Raw genomic sequence first — 19,357 nt, forward strand, 5'->3', positions numbered from 1 at the left:
AGAGATTTTTTATATAAAACGCTAGCATCTGTACTTAAAATATTAATTGCTTCAGTTGCAATAAGTATCATGTCTAAAGAGCAGCAGCATTGTTTATTGATTCTAGATCTAGCGGTAGTGCTATCTGATAATTGTAGTGGTTACTCCTAGTTACTGTACATTCTATAAAATATTAGAATATGGGTAGCTTCAGATGCAATTGTCATCATTACAGAACTGAAGCAACATATTATATTAGTTTTAGTTCAGACATCGAAGCTATCTAACTGCTACAATAATTGCTGAAATCTTGTGGAATATATACACAATTGTGACAGATTTTCTGTATAAAACGCTGATAACTATAATTAAAACAAATATTTTAAAAGTACTTTTAAAATTACTAGATCAGTTAATACGGAATACATAGAATATATAAATAGAACAAGTAAAAAATACATTGACTAATTAACTTGACTCAAAACATTCTTCCTATTAGAACTATCAAAATATATAATAGTGTCCAATATTAGAATAATTAAAAATTAATTATTGGGCTTAAGTGTGACATAACCTGAAATAAATCATAACCTAACTTTAAGAAGAAAAGAATTAGATCAATAACTATATTTAATTTCATAATTATATAGCTATTATGATATATACAAGTTAAGTAAGATTATTGTCAACTAATGCCAGGATAGTAATTATTCCATAAGGATACATATATAAAAGAGTTTAGAATATCATGAATAATTGAGTCCAGTAAAACATGATTGTGTAGAAATTGACTTAGTGGTATCTTTAAAATTCATTTTTATAAGAAAATAATTTTTTAGAGAATCTATGTATAAAATATATATATATGAAAATAATATAAAACAAATATCTATAAAAAGTATTATTATACCATATACCAGGTTTCTCTTGAAGAGTGTTAGTGAGGGGCTCTGCCTAATGTAGTTAGGAATTTTGTTTTAGCATGGGGAGTCTCTGTGACAGGAATCTATCCCTCCAGCATGTTCTATATTGTTGTGGTGAGGTTTAGCTCACTAGAGCGAGTGGCTCGCAGTGACTTGGATTTCTTTAGGTGGAGCATGTCCATCAATTCTGAGTTGGACATGGCTTTGTAAGTCAGGCAGAGATCACCTCTGAGTAAGCGATATGCAACTGAATACAGCTGGAGTTTTTCCAGTCGGGCTGCATAGGACATATGTTTGAGGCCAGTAATCCTCTTGGTGATGTACTTTTGTGGTCTTTCCAGCTGCTGGAAGTGTCTTGTGAGGTACATCCCAAATGAGGCATTGTACTCTATATGATGGGTCTGATGAGTGACGAGTAGAGGGGCACGATAACCTCTATTTCTAGATGCGAACCCTTTAGTAATTAGATGGGTTACATAGAAGGATTTCCTAACTACTTTGGCAATATGGTTGTCAAAGGAGATATTACTATCTACCTGGGTCCCCAGATCTCTTATTACCTCTTCTGTATTAAGGGGGCTGCCACGTATGTGGTAATTCATGGGTGTTTTGTTTTTCCCAAATGGGATGACTATGCATTTTTTGGCATTTAGCTTGAGACCATGACTTTGACACCAGGTGTCCATCTCAGTAAGGCCCTTGTGGAGAATGTCCGTGTCAGCTGGAGAGTCAATTATGGCTCCCAGTTTGCAGTCATCGGCAAACTTGGTTAGCAATAGTCCTCCTGTGTTTGCCTGTACTTATGAGAAGTATATGCCGAACAGTAGGGGTCCCAGGACCAAACCTTGTGGGACACCACTTGCGAATGGTTTAGAGTCGGACCTGGAGCCTGCTATTCTCACTGTGTGAGGTCTGTCTGTAAGCCAGTTGGCAACCCATCTCGTGACGTAGGGGTTTATGTTCAGGCTGGTGAGTTTTTCTATAATTCCAGAGTGGGGAACGGTGTCAAAAGCCTTAGCTAGGTCAAGGTAGGCTATGTGAACTACCTTCCCCTCATCTATGGACTTGGTGACTGTCTCGAAGAAGTCAACCAAGTTTAGTAGGCATGATCTGCCCTTAACAAAGCCGAACTGGGTCGGGTCAAGTGTTTGGAGGTTCCCAATGTCTTTGTTAATGAGTTCCATGATGATGCACTCCACAGCCTTGCAGTCCAGGATAGTCAGGCATATGGGGCGATAGTTACCAGGGTCAGTTGTGGCCCCTCCTTTGTGGAGCGGAATAACTGTTGCTGTGCGCCATTCTATGGACACATATCCTGTGGAGGGGCTGAGGTTGAACAGAGTGTTTAGGTGGGGGGTTAGCTCATTCTGTAGTTTGTGCAAGATGCAGCCTGGGACAACATCTGGCCCCATTGATGCTGGGCTTTTGGCTTTTGAAAGGGCTGTTTTCACTCGTGTGTCTGTGATTTCTGGGACACTACACTTTTCCGGTATTGTTGTGGGCCCTTTTGGGGGTGAGAGGGGGGTGAAGTTTGCACTGAATCTATCTGTCAGGATGTTGGCAATATCAGTGGGTTCAGTATATTTTGTGCTATTTTGCACTAGCTCAGAGCATATCTGCGAGTTGCCACTTAGATTCTTGACATTGTGGTGATCTTTCAAATCCTTGAACATTCAAAAAACAATGAGCCAGCACGTACGGTTCAGTCGAACCAACTTTATTGACAGTCCTTACTTTTACAGAACTGCATTGATAAAGGCCATGATATGGCCGAAACCGGTATGCTTGTTTATGCTTGTTTATTAAGATTCCTTTTATTTATGGAATCTTGGTGTCAATAAAGTTGGTTCGACTGAACCATACGTGCTGGCTCATTGTTTTTTGAATGTTCATGTATTTTTGGAGCCGTGCACGTTGTCCGGCGTGCGCATACTTTGGTGTGGAGATCTTTCAAATCCTTGCCTATTTTTCTTTCAAAGTTAGCCTTGGAGGATTTTATGAGGGACCTTAGTTTCTACTGATACTGATCAGGGATGTCTTTCCTTCTTGGGATTTGCTTTTTTTCTGAACTAGTTTCCTTCTTCTGTTATATAGCCTGTTTATGGCAGGGGTCCTCCAGACCAGTTTCCTTCTCTTAGGGGAGTGAGTCCTGGTTTTGTTAGGGATGGCATGATCCATGCATCATTGTAGGTGCTCATAGAGTGCATTTGTAAAGGTTCCTGCATTTTGGACACTGTTATCATGTAGCATGGGGGCTGTTAAACTTACCACCTCTGTCTTAAGTAAGGTGAAGTTTGCTATAGAAAAGTTTTTCACTGTGGTTTCCTTGGTTGGAGGTGGTGATGTGGTGAGGACATCCAGAGTGATTAGTTTATGGTCTGATCTAACCAGTTACAGGTTGACCTCCGGTGTGGAACACCCGTCACCCATGTTGGTGATGACCAGGTCCAAAATGTTTTCACCTCTGGTAGGGGAGTTTACCAGCTGATCCAGGGCATTTGAGATGATAAATTCCAGGAAGCGCTGGACCTGGGAGTTCGTACTTGAGTGGTTTTCCCAGTTAACGGTAGGGTAATTAAAATCGCCCAATATCAGGGTGTTCGGCAGGACTTTCATGTTTTTCAGTGTCTCCAGAAAGGCAGAGTGGTGGTCCTGGGTCATGGAGGGTAATCTGTAGCAGGCCATAATTTGCATTGCAGATTTGCCTGATGTTAGTTGCACATGGATGATCTCAGAGGTATCATGCTGCACCACTAACCTGGAGGTGTAGGTATCCTTGACGAATATGGATACAGCCCCTCCTTTTGTGTTTCGGCCCATGTTCTGTGGCTGAAATGTGTGGTATGAATTGTAGCCCGGTAGTGCTGGGGTGCTCTGTGGAGCCATGAACCAGGTTTCAGTTACTGCACAGATGTCGATGTTTTCCATACAGAGGAGTGCTTCGAGCGTGTGCATTTTGAGATTCAGACATTCTTATCATTTGTTTTTAAGCATAGGGGCTTGACCATGCGGTCTGGGCGTCGGTTTTCTAGGCATGGATCGAGTTTTAGGCCTTGAAGAAGAAGATGGCATCAGTTTAATATGCAAGTCAGTAGGCCTGACTACACCCTCAGAAGCCGGTGCCTGCACAGCAGCTCCGGACCAATCCAAGGTAGAGACATCCGCAGGTTCCATAGTCAAAGAAGCATCTCATGGCATACCAGACTCTGAATGGGTCTCAGTAGAGGCCTGCGAATCTGAAGTAGCAGGTATCAGGGGCACTTTAGTACCGGTGAACTGGCGACAAGCTTAGGAGAAGCATCAGCGGCAGCTTTGGACCTATGCGGTTTGTCTTTATCTTTGCATTTTTTTGGAAAGTCGGTAGTCAGGTGGCTTACTGAAGCCATTTCTGGATAATTGAACTGAGTAGCAAAATATTTGAAAGCATAAATGCCGGTGTTATCTGCTTTTATTTCTGAATTAAATATTAAAAAATCTTTGGCAGTGTTGGCTAAGAAATTTTGCAACAATGAACGTGACGTTAATTCTGGAGTCATTCATCCATCTTCATCTCCTTTTATTACTGGAAGTGCACCACCAGCTTTGAACAAAGGGGTGAGTGCTCCTAATAAAACAATTCCATATAGAGATGTGGCATCAGCTTTGAATCATGTTCCTGAGTCTTTCTCTGCTGTTATACAGCCTGCTGTTGATGGTGGCATGTCGAATAATGCTCTACCTGACCAACTGGGCGAGTTGGAGAGGGGTCTTAAAAAATATAGAGCATTAACAGTTGAGAACAAGTACTTTGACTGTGCATTTCATCTAAAATTTTACCTAAGGGGCTGAGGTTTATTTAAGATACCCAATGGTGAAAACTGAGATGAGGCTTTTTTTGCAGAGCTGACTGACTTCTTTAATCGAGCTGGACTTGATTTTTTGAAATTATTAATCAAGTGCAATGAACAGTCACTTGATCAACTTAGATCTGAGTTAGAGGCTTTGGACAGTAACATCACTGATGCTTTAAGCAGCCATCGGAATTACAAATAATATGAGTTTGTGTTAGAAATTGTGGACAAATATGAGCAGGCTATTACCCAGAGAAAATCTAAGGATAGACCGTGATATTGCAGCATATAGCAATGGTCAAGCCTTCAATTTCAGTTTCAAAAACATAAATAAGTCCTTTTACCAAAGAAATTAAATGGCAATAATGGACTAAACAGACGTGCCATTGGTTCTTACAAGCTCTGCGGTAAGAAAGGGTAGTACCCCTTTAAATCAAGGCATAAATAAATCCCGGCCAGAGCTAGGACGCCGGAAGTTGTTTTACAACAGCAAGAAGGGGTTTTTAATATGGCGACTGCAGAAACAACACCATCAGCTTCAGACCCCAACAAGTCTGTTCAAACTTTGGAGAACACTAACAGCAGTAATAATAATAATAACATTACTGGTTCAAAAATGGGGGAAATGTTTCCAAGGTGGCGAAGCACAATCAGAACAGCGGCAGGAGCCGCTTCTGAAGATAAGCACTGTGTTGGACACTGAAGTGAATTCTTTAGTTAAAATATTTAATTTAACTGATATACAGCTTACTGTTGAGCAAGAACGCCTGTTGAGGTTTGGATTAGGTTTTATACGGAGTAAACAAGCTGATTTAGCTAACACACTGTTGAATTTAAAACTATATACAAGAAAATTGAATTTAATGTTTGTTTTCAAAGACGGTGAAGTTGTTTCTAACACCATTACTAGGAAACCTTCTGTTTTCAACCCTACAATACATAACACTATAAAAATGTTTGAAATGTACTGTTCTGAGGAGATTAGGTCTCTACTGGTTAATAAACCTGTGCATTCTTTTTTTAATTTAACAAAAGAAGAAAGTCAAGCACTTGCTGAGCTGACCAGCAGAACTGATTTGAGATTCATGAAGGCCGATAAGGGGGGTGGTTTGGTGTTGATGTACACAGAGGATTATGCAAAAGCAATGGAAACCCTTTTGAGTAATTCTGAAGAATATCTTGAGGTCAGTTTTGATATTATTGATCGAAGTTATAAACATATTAAATACACTTTATATGATTTGTTTATGAATGGTGAACTGGCTTCTGATTTATATTGATATTTTTAGGTTGAGCATCCTAGGGTAGGTATTTTATTTGGAATTCCTAAAGTACACAAAAATATTGCCAACCCCCCCTTTTCGGCCTATTGTTTCTTCTGCTGGTAGCATCACTGAGGGGATTTCCCTATATATGGATAAGTTACTTAATCCTTTAGTGCAAGGTTTGTCTTCATACATAAAGGATTCTTGGTCATTTTTAGAATCTATTAGATTGTTTCATTTGAAAGAGAATAGTGGTGCTCTTAGTGATAGTAACTTTTTTCTACTAACCGCAGATGTGGTGTCCTTATATACTTCCAAACCTCTTGAAGTGGGGTTGGAATATGCAGCTAATTTTTTAAACAAGTATACTGTATGGTCTGAGAGTTCAGTGAAAACTTGTATTTTGTTGCGAGAACTTCTTCTTCTTCTTTCAGCTTTTTGAGTTGTGTGAGACTAGGTGGCAATTGAGATTAAATGCTAAGAATCTACCAGGCATTAATGATAACATTTCTATTGCCCCCTTGTTGAAACAGAGATACATGATTATATAGAATTTATATTATGTTTAAAAAATAACTATTTTTGGTATTTATATATTTATTATGATATAAGTTTTTAATTTATCATGGACTTGTTACAATTTCTGGGGTGCAAATGTTTTTTTTTTTTAATTTATTATGTCTATTTATTTTTAACCTAGGCAGTAGTCAATTATTTGTGATGTTAATGGATTTTCACTATTGTAGCCGCAGTGGTGCAGCGGTAGCATTGTCGCCTCACAGGAAGAGGTTTTCCCGTTCGATTCTCGGCTGGAGTGCCTTCTGTGTGGAGTCTGCATGTCCTCCCCGTGGTCAAGTGGCATTCGAAAGACATGTGTGAATGGACGTGCCTTCGTTGAAGGTTGGACGTCGGGCTGGCACCTCAGCACCGTAAAAATCTACTGCCAATCATTAGCAGACCGGACTTCTGCTGTGGTGACCCCAAACCAGGAAAAGCCGGAAGAAGAAGAAAGGAAGTGATGTTTTACTATGGTGACTCTGATGAAGCCTGAGATTGACAGGTGAAAGCGCTTAGTCTACCATTGAGGTATTAAAGCAGTGTTTTAACTTGGCTACCAGTGTGGTGCACCCTTTATTTTTTATTATTTTTTTTGTTTTGGTGTTTGGTCCATTTTATTTTTACCCTTCGTGTGGTGAAGTTCAAGTTTTCTTAGCACTTGGATGTAACCTCAAATGTGCCCTGTGATGGTACTCGGGGTTAATGAGTAATGGACCGCCAGCTGTAAGCTTAGTATGGACCTATTAATCAATAGCATATTCGTTATCAAAACAAAACTTGTATCTAATCCAGTCAAATATGAAACATCAGACTTACTTTTAGTTTCTTTATTCTTTGTTCAATGGTTTGAAAGTCTGTTGCAGTTTCCAGCTTCTTTGCCTCTTCTAACTCAATTTCCATGTTTTCTAACCAGGAAGAAATGTTGTTTAGATCAGAGTTCAACTGTTTCCACTGCTGAATGTTTTGCTTAATACTTAGTTCATCACTTAGGGTTCTGGCCTTCATAATCTTCAAACTCTCTGTTTTTTACCAGAAAAAAAAAAAAAAAAGTTTAATCAGCATGATGAAAAGATACAATGCAAAAACAATTATTTCCATTACTAATAGAGAAATGAATGCATCAGCTACAACAGTTGTTTTAAATAACTGACTATTAAAACTGCCCAATACATACTTTTTCACCGAGAAAATGCAAATAAAAATGCACAGCTTGTTTGTTTTGGCAACTCATTACAGTATACTTGGACACAAGTAATAAATACTCCACAGAATGACTCTACTTAAATAGTAATAAAAGATATTCCATCAGTAAGCCATGTCTTATATTACCTACTGAGCACTAGACTAGCCAATAAATGTAATATTATGGAGTCCTGGGACTGTTGGTGTCTACCATTTTCCTGCTTTTGACATGTGATAATGTGTCCACTATATTACTGCTCTGGTCTCCTGATGACTATCAAGCCTCCACCCCAGCTGATCAGTTGTTCCATTTATTCCCCCAGGGTGACAGTCCTATGGCCCATTTGTTCTCCAACGGAAGAGGGCTGAGCAAACTAGAAGTGTACTATTGCTTTATGTCCTCAGTTCCTAAAGCATGTCTAGTATGTGTTCTCCTGTGAGGATTTGCAATTGCTGTAGTGCAGAACTGTCACTCGTTTATGTAAGTGACATAAGCCCACAAAATAGCTCCACCTCCTGGATAGAGAATATCATACACATTTCTCTGGTCTTCATTGGAGAAATTGACACACTGTGTGTACCCCAGACATGTGCCCCACCTCTCTCCATTGAGAGACAAGAGCAGGAATAGTCCCATCAATTGTCTCCAGCAGGTGCCCAAGCTGATAACTGAACTTGTCTTCTACCACGTACCAATAACTACAGAAGTAAGTGCACTCTGACCCCTGCATGGACATAGAAGAGAAAGATTACTACTGAGTCAGTTGGAGTTCTTCTTACCCATCTGATGAGCAAATACTCCACATTTTTGGCCAGTTATATTAAAAAGAGCAGCACAACTAACACCTGTACTGAAAATAACTTCCAAAAGTACTTGAGTACTTGATAATACATGTGTCATTGGATCTTAACTGCTGACTAAAAAACAGTGCTTGTATGTTTCTTATTTTTGTTTACATTAGTGAATTAGTCAATAACTTATGTGAGACATTTATAGATGAGAAATATAACATTTTAGTGATATCATGCTAGACTATTTAGGTTTACATGTTTAGTTGTACCTGACTGATCTTCCGAAGGCTCCAAACCAACAATCCCTAATGATTCTTCATACTCTTCCTCAGGAAATGTATCTGCAGCTTGTTTTAAACTGTCTTTTGAACATAGCCCAACCTTAAAAGAAAAAAAAGAACAAGTAACAACCCCCTACATTAATATAACATCCATATACAATCCTACATTTACTATAGCAACCACATACAATCCTTCTTCCAGAACACGAACCACACACACCTACATACATGTATGCATGTACATACCATTAAATGGATATTGCTGTAATTTTGTATTGCAAATTTCACATCTATGTGTGTAACACCAGAACTACACCTTTCAAATAACAAAAGTAAGGACCCAGTTTACACTGGTGACATGTCCACACCTACAGCTCTAGTTTGTTCAGTTTGTATTTAGACTTGAGACATTTGGCAAAGGATGCTGGAATGAGACTGCAGCTCTACAGACCACAGATGGTTCAGGAGAACAGTACACAAACATACAAGTTTACAAAAAAAAGCTTCATTTCCCATCAGACTTTCTGGTAATGTGGTAAACAGTAGGATCTAGTTGTGATATCAGTAAACTTATATTTTTTCCATTCATTCATCTTCTGATGTCTCAGATACCCTCTTTAGGAACAGAGGGGAACAGGTAGTCTATCCCAGCATACATGTATTAGGCAGGGGAATCAAGGGTGCCAGTCCATCACACAGGGGTGTACACACACACACACACACACACACACACACACACACACACACACACACACACACACACACACACACACACAAAAACCCATACACAACCCTCCACACACACACAGACACCTACAACTCCCCCACACAAACACACACACACAAACCCCCCCCCCCTCCCATACACAAACACAACTACTGACAATATGCCATCTAACATTTACCTTGCCAGCACTGGCAAAGCTAACCTTTCAGTGGGAAGACTACTACTGAAATTTTTCTAAATACTACAAAAGTATGTTATGTTAAGGTTACAAATGGCATTTTAGCATTACTTTTCCAGTATGTGATATTATCAAAACTACTATGTGGTTATTTATACACTGTTCACACTGTACGTTTTCCATCCAGTTTGGCTATAGACAAGTACATGGTTACTTTAAAATGAAGAATAAGAATCACATAATTAATAAATGGCACTTCAGCTACAAGTAATCCTCCAAGAGTTACCACAACATTTGTCTTGTGGGTTGCATGCTATAATGAGAAAGCAGTGCAGCATGTGATTTGGATATCGTATGTAAGCATTACATTACTTCCTTTCGAAGTCCGAGGACATATATATAAGGCCACTGGAAAGAAACAAGCTATGAAATGGGTTGTTCACGAATTCCAGCTGAAAGAGTATAAACTTCTTTATGCAAATGTCAAATTAACTGCCTGCATAGATATTAAATCAAAAAATGCCTGAACCTTGAACTTCAAGGTATATCAAAAACAAAATACTAAAATCAGTACTTAATAAGTGACATGTAGCTCAGTGAAAATAAAAGTCTGCTACACTGAAGAGAATACAAGCAGGTGTATTCCTACTAGTAACAGACACCTCTGTATGAATCATAAAATAGTACAAAATACATTCACTTAATGAGAGCCAGGGCACTTTTTTTTTCAATTTTATATACCCTACCCACTTTCCCTTTCCCCATCTCCGTGCTTGTTGGTAACATTCAAGAACGACTCCCCTCTTTGAACCATGCCTCCCCTTAGGGAGAGTCACCAAAAAAAGTGTCCATTCCCCAGGATGGGTGCGCCCATTCCTCTTTGCCACTCCATCAGAAACCCGAGCTACAGGCAATAAAAATGTTTTTAGTCCCCTTAGTACTGCATATAGGTCAGGCATACTTTTATCAACCACAGGAAAAGTTGTGGGCCATAATTAATAATAAATTGAAGTAATTTATTTGGGAGAGAAATAAGGTAAAAGTTAAGTGGCACAGGTTGCCCAAAATGGTCAGGACTACCAGATTTGTCAGGACTACCAGATTTGATGGGATACTTTACAGCTACGCATTTAAGGCTCATGTACATAACACAAGTAGAAGGACTACACATTAAAATGTAATAAAATTATGTTGAAATGGTGGGGGGGTCACAAAATTGGGAGCAAGTAGAATTTTGGATGCAGGCACTTAAAGAGAACAGTAACAACATTACAGAATACATACATAGTAGTAGAAAACATTGTGGGAACTAAGCCAACATAGGAATGGAGATGAGATTTTACCAACAGGGATGACTGTAAGTAGGGGCACAGAAAATGGCCAAAAAAGAGCCATAATTTACCAGAGAAAATTAGCAAAGAAGCCAAAGTACTGACAGCAAATAACTAGAGAAAGAAAAGTCAGAGTGAGGTGAGGCCAAGCAGACATTTGGACTGCAGATTAGAGACTACCCTCCCTACCAGGAATTGATTCATAGGTAGGTACTAGGCTATAGGCCTAGGGGCATAAGTAAGCCTAGCCAAAAGTGTCTTGTCTTTTGGCACCCATTAAATTCATGCCCCTCTATCAAGTAGAGCCACAGATGTGATCCCCAGTGTGAATTTCCTATTACCCAACCAGTCATCAAGGTTTCTCTTGAAGAGTGCTAATGATAAGCTCTGCTTGATGTAGATGGGATTTTTGTTCCAGAGCATGGGGAGTCTCTGGGACAAGAATCTATCCCTCCAGCATGTCCTATTTATTGTTGTGGTGAGGTTTAGTTCCCTAGAGCATGTAACTCGGGGAAACTGGGAAGTGTAGCATGTCCCTCAGTTCTGGGTTTGACATAGCTTTGTATGTCAGACAGAAATCTCCTCGGACTAAGCGGTATGCGATCAAGTAGAGTTGGAGTTTCTTGAGCCGGTCGGCATAGGTTAAGTGTTTGAGGCCAGCAATCCTCTTAGTGAGGTACTCCTGGGGCCTCTCCAGTTGTTGTAGGTGTCTTGTGAGGTACATCCCAAATGAGGCATTGTACTCAATGAGGAGTCTGATAAGTGATGAGTAGAGGGGGACAATGACTTCCTTTTTTTCTGCGAACCCTTTAGTGATTAGGTGGGCCACATAGAAAGATTTTCTGACCACTGTGGCGATGTGATTATCAAAGGAGAGGTGACTATCTACTTGGGTCCCAAGGTCTCTTATCACACTTTCTGTGTTAAGTGAACTTCCCCCTATTTGGTAATTCATGGGTACCCCCAAGGTCTCTTATCACACTTTCTGTGTTAAGTGAACTTCCCCCCATCTGGTAATTCATGGGTACTCCCAAGGTCTCATCACACTTTCCTGTGTTAAGTGAACTTCCCCCTATCTGGTAATTCATGGGTACCGTGTTTTTGCTAAAGGGGTTGACAATGCACTTTTTGGCATTTAGCTTAGGCCATGGTTTTGGCACCAGGTATCTGTCTCTGTGAGGCCCTTTTGCAGGATGTCTACGTCGGCAGGGGAATTGATTATAGCGCCCAGTTTGCAGTCATCTGCAAACTTGGTTAGCCATAGATCCTCAGTATTCACTTGCACTTTGGAGAAGTATATACCGAACAGGAGAGGTCCCAAGACAAAGCCCTGAGACACTCCACTTGTCATTGGTTTGGAGTCGGATCTGGAGTTTGCAACTCTCACTGTGTGGGTTCTGTCCATGAGCCAGTTGGCCACTCATCTTGCGATGCAAGGGTTAATGTTTAGGTTGGTGAGTTTATCTATGATTCCTGAATGGGGAATGGTGTTGAAGGCTTTAGCAAGGTCCAGGTAAGCTGTGTGGACCACCTTGCCCTTGTCTATGGCCTTGGTAACAGTTTCAAAGAAGTCGATCAGGTTTAGGAGACATGATCTACCCTTTACAAATCTGAATTGGGTAGCATCCAGAGTTTGGAGGTTACCAATGTCTTTGTTTATGAGCTCCATGATGATACACTCCATGGCCTTGCAGACCAGGCTTGTCAGACTAATAGGTCGATAGTTCCAAGGGTCTGTGGTGGCTCCTCCTTTGTGGAGTGGGATAACTGTTGCTGTGCGCCATTCAGTGGGCACATAGCCTGTGGTGAGGCTGTGATTGAACATGAAGTTTAGGTGGTGGTTAGTTCATTTTGGAGTTCATTTAAGACGCAGCCTGGGATGTTGTCCGGTCCCATGGACACTGTTTTTGGCTTTAGAGAGTGCCATTTTTACCTGCGTGTTGGTGATTAACGGGGCTCTACAATCATATGGTATAGTTATGGGCCCTTTGGGGGGTGAGAGGGGAGTAAAGTTAGCACTGAACCTATCTGCCAAGATGTTGGCAATATCAGTCAGCTCTGTATATTTTGTGCCAGTCTGCTGTAGCTCACCGCAGATCTGGGTGTTGCCGTGGAGATTCTTGACATAGCTAAAGAATGCCTTCTGGTTGTCTTTGGAATCCGTGGCAATTTTTCTTTAAAAATTTGCTTTGGAGGATTTTATGGGGGAATTTAGCTTCTTGCTGAGGTCCATCAGGGAGTTTCTCCCTTCTTGGGTTTTTACTCTCTTTTGCAACAGTTTCTTCCTTCTGTTGTAGAGTTTGTTAATGGCAGGGGACCACCAGATTGGCTTCTTTTTTTTGGAAGATATCGTCTTGGTTTTGTTAGGGATAGTATGATCCATGCACTCATGCAGGTGCTTGTAGAGTGCATTTGTGTACGATTCAGGAGTCGTGACTGTATTGTCCATCTGCAGGGGTGTCACGAAGTTAGAAACCTCTGTTCTGAGTAGCGTGAAGTTTGCTTTGGAGAAAATTTTTACGATGGTTTCATTGTGTGGGGGTGGTGTCGGGATGTGGATATCTAGGGTGATTAGTTTATAGTCTGATCTTACCAGCGAGGAGTTGATCTCTGGTGATGAGCACTGGTCACTCATGTTGGTAATGACCAGGTCCAGGATATTTTTGCCCCTGGTGGGGGTGTTGATAAGTTGATCCAGGGCATTAGAGTTTATAAATTCCAGGAATCGTTGAGCAAGGGGATTAGTACAAGAGTAGTTTTCCCAGTTTATGTTAGGGTAATTGAAATCGCCCATTATTAGGGTATTTGGTTGGACCCTCATTTTTTCCAATGTCTCCAGGAAAGAGGAGTGGGGGTCCTGGGTTATGGTGGGGGATCTATAACAAGCTACAATATGGAATGCATTTTTGCCCAGAGTTAGTTGCACTTGGATGATCTCAGAGGCATTGTGTTGTGCAACTAGCCTCGAGGTGTAGATATCCTTGATAAATATGGACACACCTTCTTCCCTTAGTGTTTCGGTCCGGGTTATGTGGCTGAAACGTGTGGTATGAATTATAGCCTGGTAGTGCTGGGGTGCTCTTGGGAGCCTTGAACTAGGTCTCAGTCACTACACAGATATCGATGTTCTCCATTTTGAGGAGTGCCTTGAGTGAGTGCATTTTGAGGTTTAGACTCCTAGCACTGAGCAACATTAGCCTCAGTTTTTTGTCGCTTGTACTTTTTACGGTGATGGGTTTGTTTTTTGAGCCTTGCCTAAAAAAGGCACTATGGGGGCGGCAAGAGCCTTGGTCAATATCCGGAATCCCAAGGGTGACAGGTGCAGGCCATCTTTGGCAAAGCATCGTGGCCTGTCAAGCATGTTATCCCAAGCAAACAGATACTAGATCCACTTTAAATGACACCAGAAGCTTGGTGAAGGCAGAATGCTACTCAGGGCTAGGGTCCTACCTGCCTGGGCTACATGATCGGAGAGCTCTTCCATGTCTCTTTTCATGTAGTCCAGGAAGGCATGTCTCAGGTCATTCACATCAACGAGGACAATGACAAGAGTCATATTTGTACTTGCTTTGTAGTGACCTGAGTGCATGCATTATGTGGCAGATTCTGGCACCAGACAAGCAGCTGACAGTAACCTTCTCTTTGTCCAGCCTGGTGAGTAGGATGTCAGTGTACCTGACTATAGAGTCACCTATGACTAGTGTGTTGGGTATGTTGTTTTGCCTTATGGGCTGTGGTTGTGTGGCACACCAAGTTTGTGGGCTATGTGTTGTTTGGGATGTGTTGGTGGGAGGAAGTTGCTTGTGTGTCTGTTTTGGAGGCCTCTGTTGCCTAGGCACATTTAGATTTTTATTCAGAGCCTCCGTATATGCCTTGGTGTTTCTATGTGTGGGTTTTGGAGGTATATGTGAAGTGAGTGGGGTGCTGAGTGTTATTACCTACTCCTCTTGACTGAATGTGCCAGTCTTGGTTGGAGAAAGCTTTGCCTCTAGATTGGTCATATAAATGCATACCTCACAGGTTGTAGTGTTGGGTAGTAGGAGGAGAGGATTGTCTGTGTACATGAGGCAGTTGTAACATTGCCTCAAGATGCCCAGGTTCATCAGGTAGACTGGAGAGTACACCGGGAGCTGTCCCTTAGACATGCCTGAATAAGTAGGTTCATCAGGTAGACTGGAGAGTACACCGGGAGCTGTCCCTTGGACATGCCTGAATAAGTAGGTTCATCAGGTAGACTGGAGAGTACACCGGGAGCTGTCCCTTGGACATGCCTGAATAAGTAGTAAAGACTGTTTTCTGTTGTTTAAGTGGGGAATTAGTAAAGACTGTTTTCTTTTGTCAAGTGGTGAAGTATATAGACTATTCCCTCCAGGTAAGTGAGGGGGTTGGGTGCTGGGGGTTATTTAGTGCTACAGCAGATTTAGTACAAGTACTGTGCTAGAAAATGCAGGTCTAAGTGCTTTGGCTGAAAGGCTGACTAGTTATAAGGGAAAAACTGAAGAGCAGACTTTGTGGAGCCGGGGATAGTTAACCCTAGCTAACCGGCACTGCGCAGTGAGCAAAACCATGCAAATGCGGTTTTTATAACAGAAAGATGAAAGGGATAGAAATTAGCCCAAATGGCCAATAAACTACAAATTCTGAGCTGAAAACCAGGCATAGAAAAAGGGATAGGAAGTCTTAAATGGAAGATCTGCTGTGGTCGAGTATGTAACTGAGACCATAATAGAAGCTGCAGTAAAAAATGAACAGTTAGTAGGCCATATAAAATAATGCATAACAACAATAAGAATCAATCCGAAAAGTTTAGAAAAGACTGGGAAACGAGAATGGAAAGGCAATGTAGAAGGAAACAATGTGAGGATATTTGTACGGCTCCCAAGTATGCAACAAAATCCAGAAGGTTTAGGATTTTTGCATGGAAGTGTTGGCATAGGTATTTTTATACCCTGAGATTTTTTCACAGGTGTACAGCAATTGCTGGGAAACAGAATGGTACTTTGGATCATGTTTTTTTTTGGGGGGGGGGTGTAATGAGTTGACAGATTCTAGTAATTCCCTACAGGGTACTTTGTCAGAAATGTTTGGAGAACAAATTATTTTAACAAAGGAAATGATTATTTTGACCTGGGATGTAGAAACTGTATTGCCTAGACATAGTTAGGGCCTACTAAGCTTAGTGCTGTTGGCTGCCAAAAGAGCAACTACTAGAAAATGGAAATCAAAATCAAATCAGCTGTGACCACATTTTTGAATGTTGTAAAGGAGATAAAAGAATAGGAGCCAGGATCTTTGGAAAAGCAAACAACATGGGAATAAATTAAATATGTGGGAAAAATACATGCCGCATAACTTGCGGGTAGAGGAGTGAAACTTCAGGGAGGGCAGGACTTGACAATTATTCACTTCATTGCATAGATTGCGGAAAAAAGAAACCATACATTGAAAATAAAAAAAAAAATGCTTTGCAGTGGTTTGTTTTCCTTTTTTTTCCCCCTATAACTGCATATGTACCTATTGTCATTGGGCAATGTGTGAAGTTAATAAAGGTTTTAAAACAATATTTACAAATATGACTCAAACAACTAACTTTAAACATTCTAGCATTCATAATCTATTATAAAACTTAATACGCATTAATGAGTAAAGCTTGTGAAACATATTTAACAACTTGAACATAACTGCCAACATTTATTCGAATAATTTTTCAAGATATGAATATCTGGATATCTATGAGGGTGAGTATTAGCAAAGTAAATGCGGAACATGGGCTGACTTTGCCTTGCAAACTCTATGAAACTCCAACAATTCATTCCAGAGTGGGAGGTGATAGGATGCAGGGTAACATCTCACTTTTCAGGAAATTCAACTTCATTTAGGCTACATTTTATATCTGACTTAGAAAATGTCAGTATCCAATCCTAATTTTCACACTGGAGATCTTTGATCACAGATCAATAGCCTAGTAAGTACCTATGAAGAGTATTGCTTCTTTTGCAGGGCAACATTTTAAATAGATGCTCCAAAAAAGAGCCTGCCCTCATCTCTGTGCCCTATCATAACACAAACTGTGCAGCTCAACTGCATGGTGCAACCTACTGATCATCAGTGCATGTTTAACTATGCATACATGCATGTGTAAAGAAATACAATGCAAATAACAGTACTTTATTGGTTATATCATTCTGCAGAGTTCCAGAACCTTGCAGGTTAGGCCAGTCGGCATTACATGCTAAATGCTCTCTTGAGAGTAAAACTCACAAAACATTCTCAAAATTCAAGGCACTCCTTCTCCTCAAACAGTGAAGTACCCTTGTTATCTGTTGGATCTTTATGAGCTACAACTTGGGTTTCCAGTGGTGCTCTTGCCTTCCTTCATCTGGCCACATTTTATACACAGTGATGTTCCTGCCAATATGAGATCACCCAGGTTTGAAACTTTTAACAGACAAGTTTTCAATTATATCAATTCCCTACTCACAGACAGCATGGCAAGGAAGATAAACACTGCTACCCTCTTCACTTATTCAGAATTTCATGATTATAATCCCTAGCACCCTCCCCAGCGGTACTAAGCATATGTCTGGAGTTTTGACATTACATACACCATATTCCTACTTTCAACCCTTCCTCAAGCGGACAGTTAAATGAATATAAATAAAGCACACAGCATGCAAATTCAAAACCATTCCACCTGATGACTGGCTAATTCATATAATCAAAATCTTTTTGAGGTGAAAAGAAACTGGAGGAATTGGGCAGGACACTGGCACAGCGGATAGCATTGTTATCTCACAGCAAGAGGTTCCCTGGTTCAATTCTCAGCTAGGGTACCTCCTGTGTGGAGTCTACATGTCCTTGTGTTCATGTGGGTTTCCTCCAGGTTCTCTGGTTTCCTCCCACATTCCAAAGACATGCAGTAGGTGGGAGTGGACACTCCAAATCGGCCATAGGTGTGAGTGTGCATGCAAGTGTGTAGTGTAGAAGAAGTACCATTGCAGGGCTAGCTACTTGGTGGTGTAAACCTTGGCTCTAAACAATTGTCACTGTTAAAGTGACACCATGTCCCCATGTGCAAAAATGGGAAAATGGAGCTGTGGAATGATGGCTGGATGAAGAAACTTGTGGAAACTCATGGGGACACAGGGAAAAACACACAAAACTCTCTCAGACTGCAAATAGAGATCAGAATCCCACCTAAGGCCGAAAAATTGAGAGGCAGCAACACTTACTACTGCCTCACCATGTCATCTTGTGACATTGTATGCGTCAGAAAAGTGCATTTCGTACACATTAGCTGATCACCACGTATCATTACTAATCCAGGCATGTAAAAAAAACATGAAAAACGTCATATCTTACTCTGTTTGCACAACTTAGTGGAAACAAAAACAGCATTCATCACTACACTCTCTGGTCTAAAAATGTCCAGGTCATTGCTGAGGTACTAATACATGCAAGCACAAAGGTTATTTTTGGACTGAATGGTACTGCCCACTTGCACAGACTACAGGATCACACTATCAAGCATAATGACACAGCTGTGCTGTTCTCCAGTATTAGGGACTACGTGAAAAAAAGACAAATATAGTTCCTATGTAAGGAAAATACTATCTGATCAACTTTCATCCCAAGGTACCAGATAAACTGATTTACATGCACTAAAAAACGCAAATGTGACAAAATCATTTTCTTAATCACTGACATTCAATCAAAACATTTTACTTACACATAGGATGTACAAATACTTACATGTTGTGGGCTATGGGGTGCACTCCTGTCTGGACTTGTGGAAATAAGAGTCCTAATAACGTCAGGTGGATGAAACGGCTGCTTTCTGCCTTCTTTACTTCCAGGTGAATGCCAAGTGGGTGGCTCTGTGACAGACCGTCCTGCAAATGAAAATGAATTATACTAACTTACAAAGCAACTAAAAGAATTAAGACACTGATGGACCCAAGAGAGCAATGTTACCCACACATTATGCATGCTCACAGAAAGCAACGCTTCAAGAAAAGTGGCATAAAATAATGCATCCAAATGAAGCAATTAAGGCTCTAAGATAAGGATGTTATGAATGAAAACGAATGCATAAACAAATGACATTTCATCTATTTGAAATGTGAAGATTCACCAATGTCTCATTAACTGCACATTAACAGTTCCTTTTAACTGATGCAAGGTTTCAATACCTAACGCATTACATTGTGGGGTCGGCAGCAGGTATTAGTAGAACACAAATATATCACGCTAATAGGATTTGTCTGAAACTCCTTTACTGCAGGTCTTCTGATGTACATTTTCTTTCTGT

The 19,357-nt window shown here is 40.6% G+C and overlaps 1 protein-coding gene across 1 annotated transcript in view; it reads right to left on the reverse strand.

Annotated features, from left to right (window-relative positions):
• Positions 1-19,357, reverse strand: part of SYNE2 (spectrin repeat containing nuclear envelope protein 2) — a 3,814,665-nt gene that overhangs the window by 108,067 nt on the left and 3,687,241 nt on the right. The window contains exons 128-130 of the mRNA XM_044073561.1: positions 18,799-18,938; positions 8,799-8,910; positions 7,372-7,574 (exon numbers count right to left, since the gene is read on the reverse strand). Of these exons, the coding sequence (XP_043929496.1) occupies positions 7,372-7,574; positions 8,799-8,910; positions 18,799-18,938 (455 nt within the window). The remainder of the gene's footprint in view (positions 1-7,371; positions 7,575-8,798; positions 8,911-18,798; positions 18,939-19,357) is intronic.

Source organism: Protopterus annectens, chromosome 6.part0 (assembly GCF_019279795.1).
Source record: "Protopterus annectens isolate FY-2018-M chromosome 6.part0, PAN1.0, whole genome shotgun sequence".
NCBI classification, from domain to species: domain Eukaryota; kingdom Metazoa; phylum Chordata; order Ceratodontiformes; family Protopteridae; genus Protopterus; species Protopterus annectens.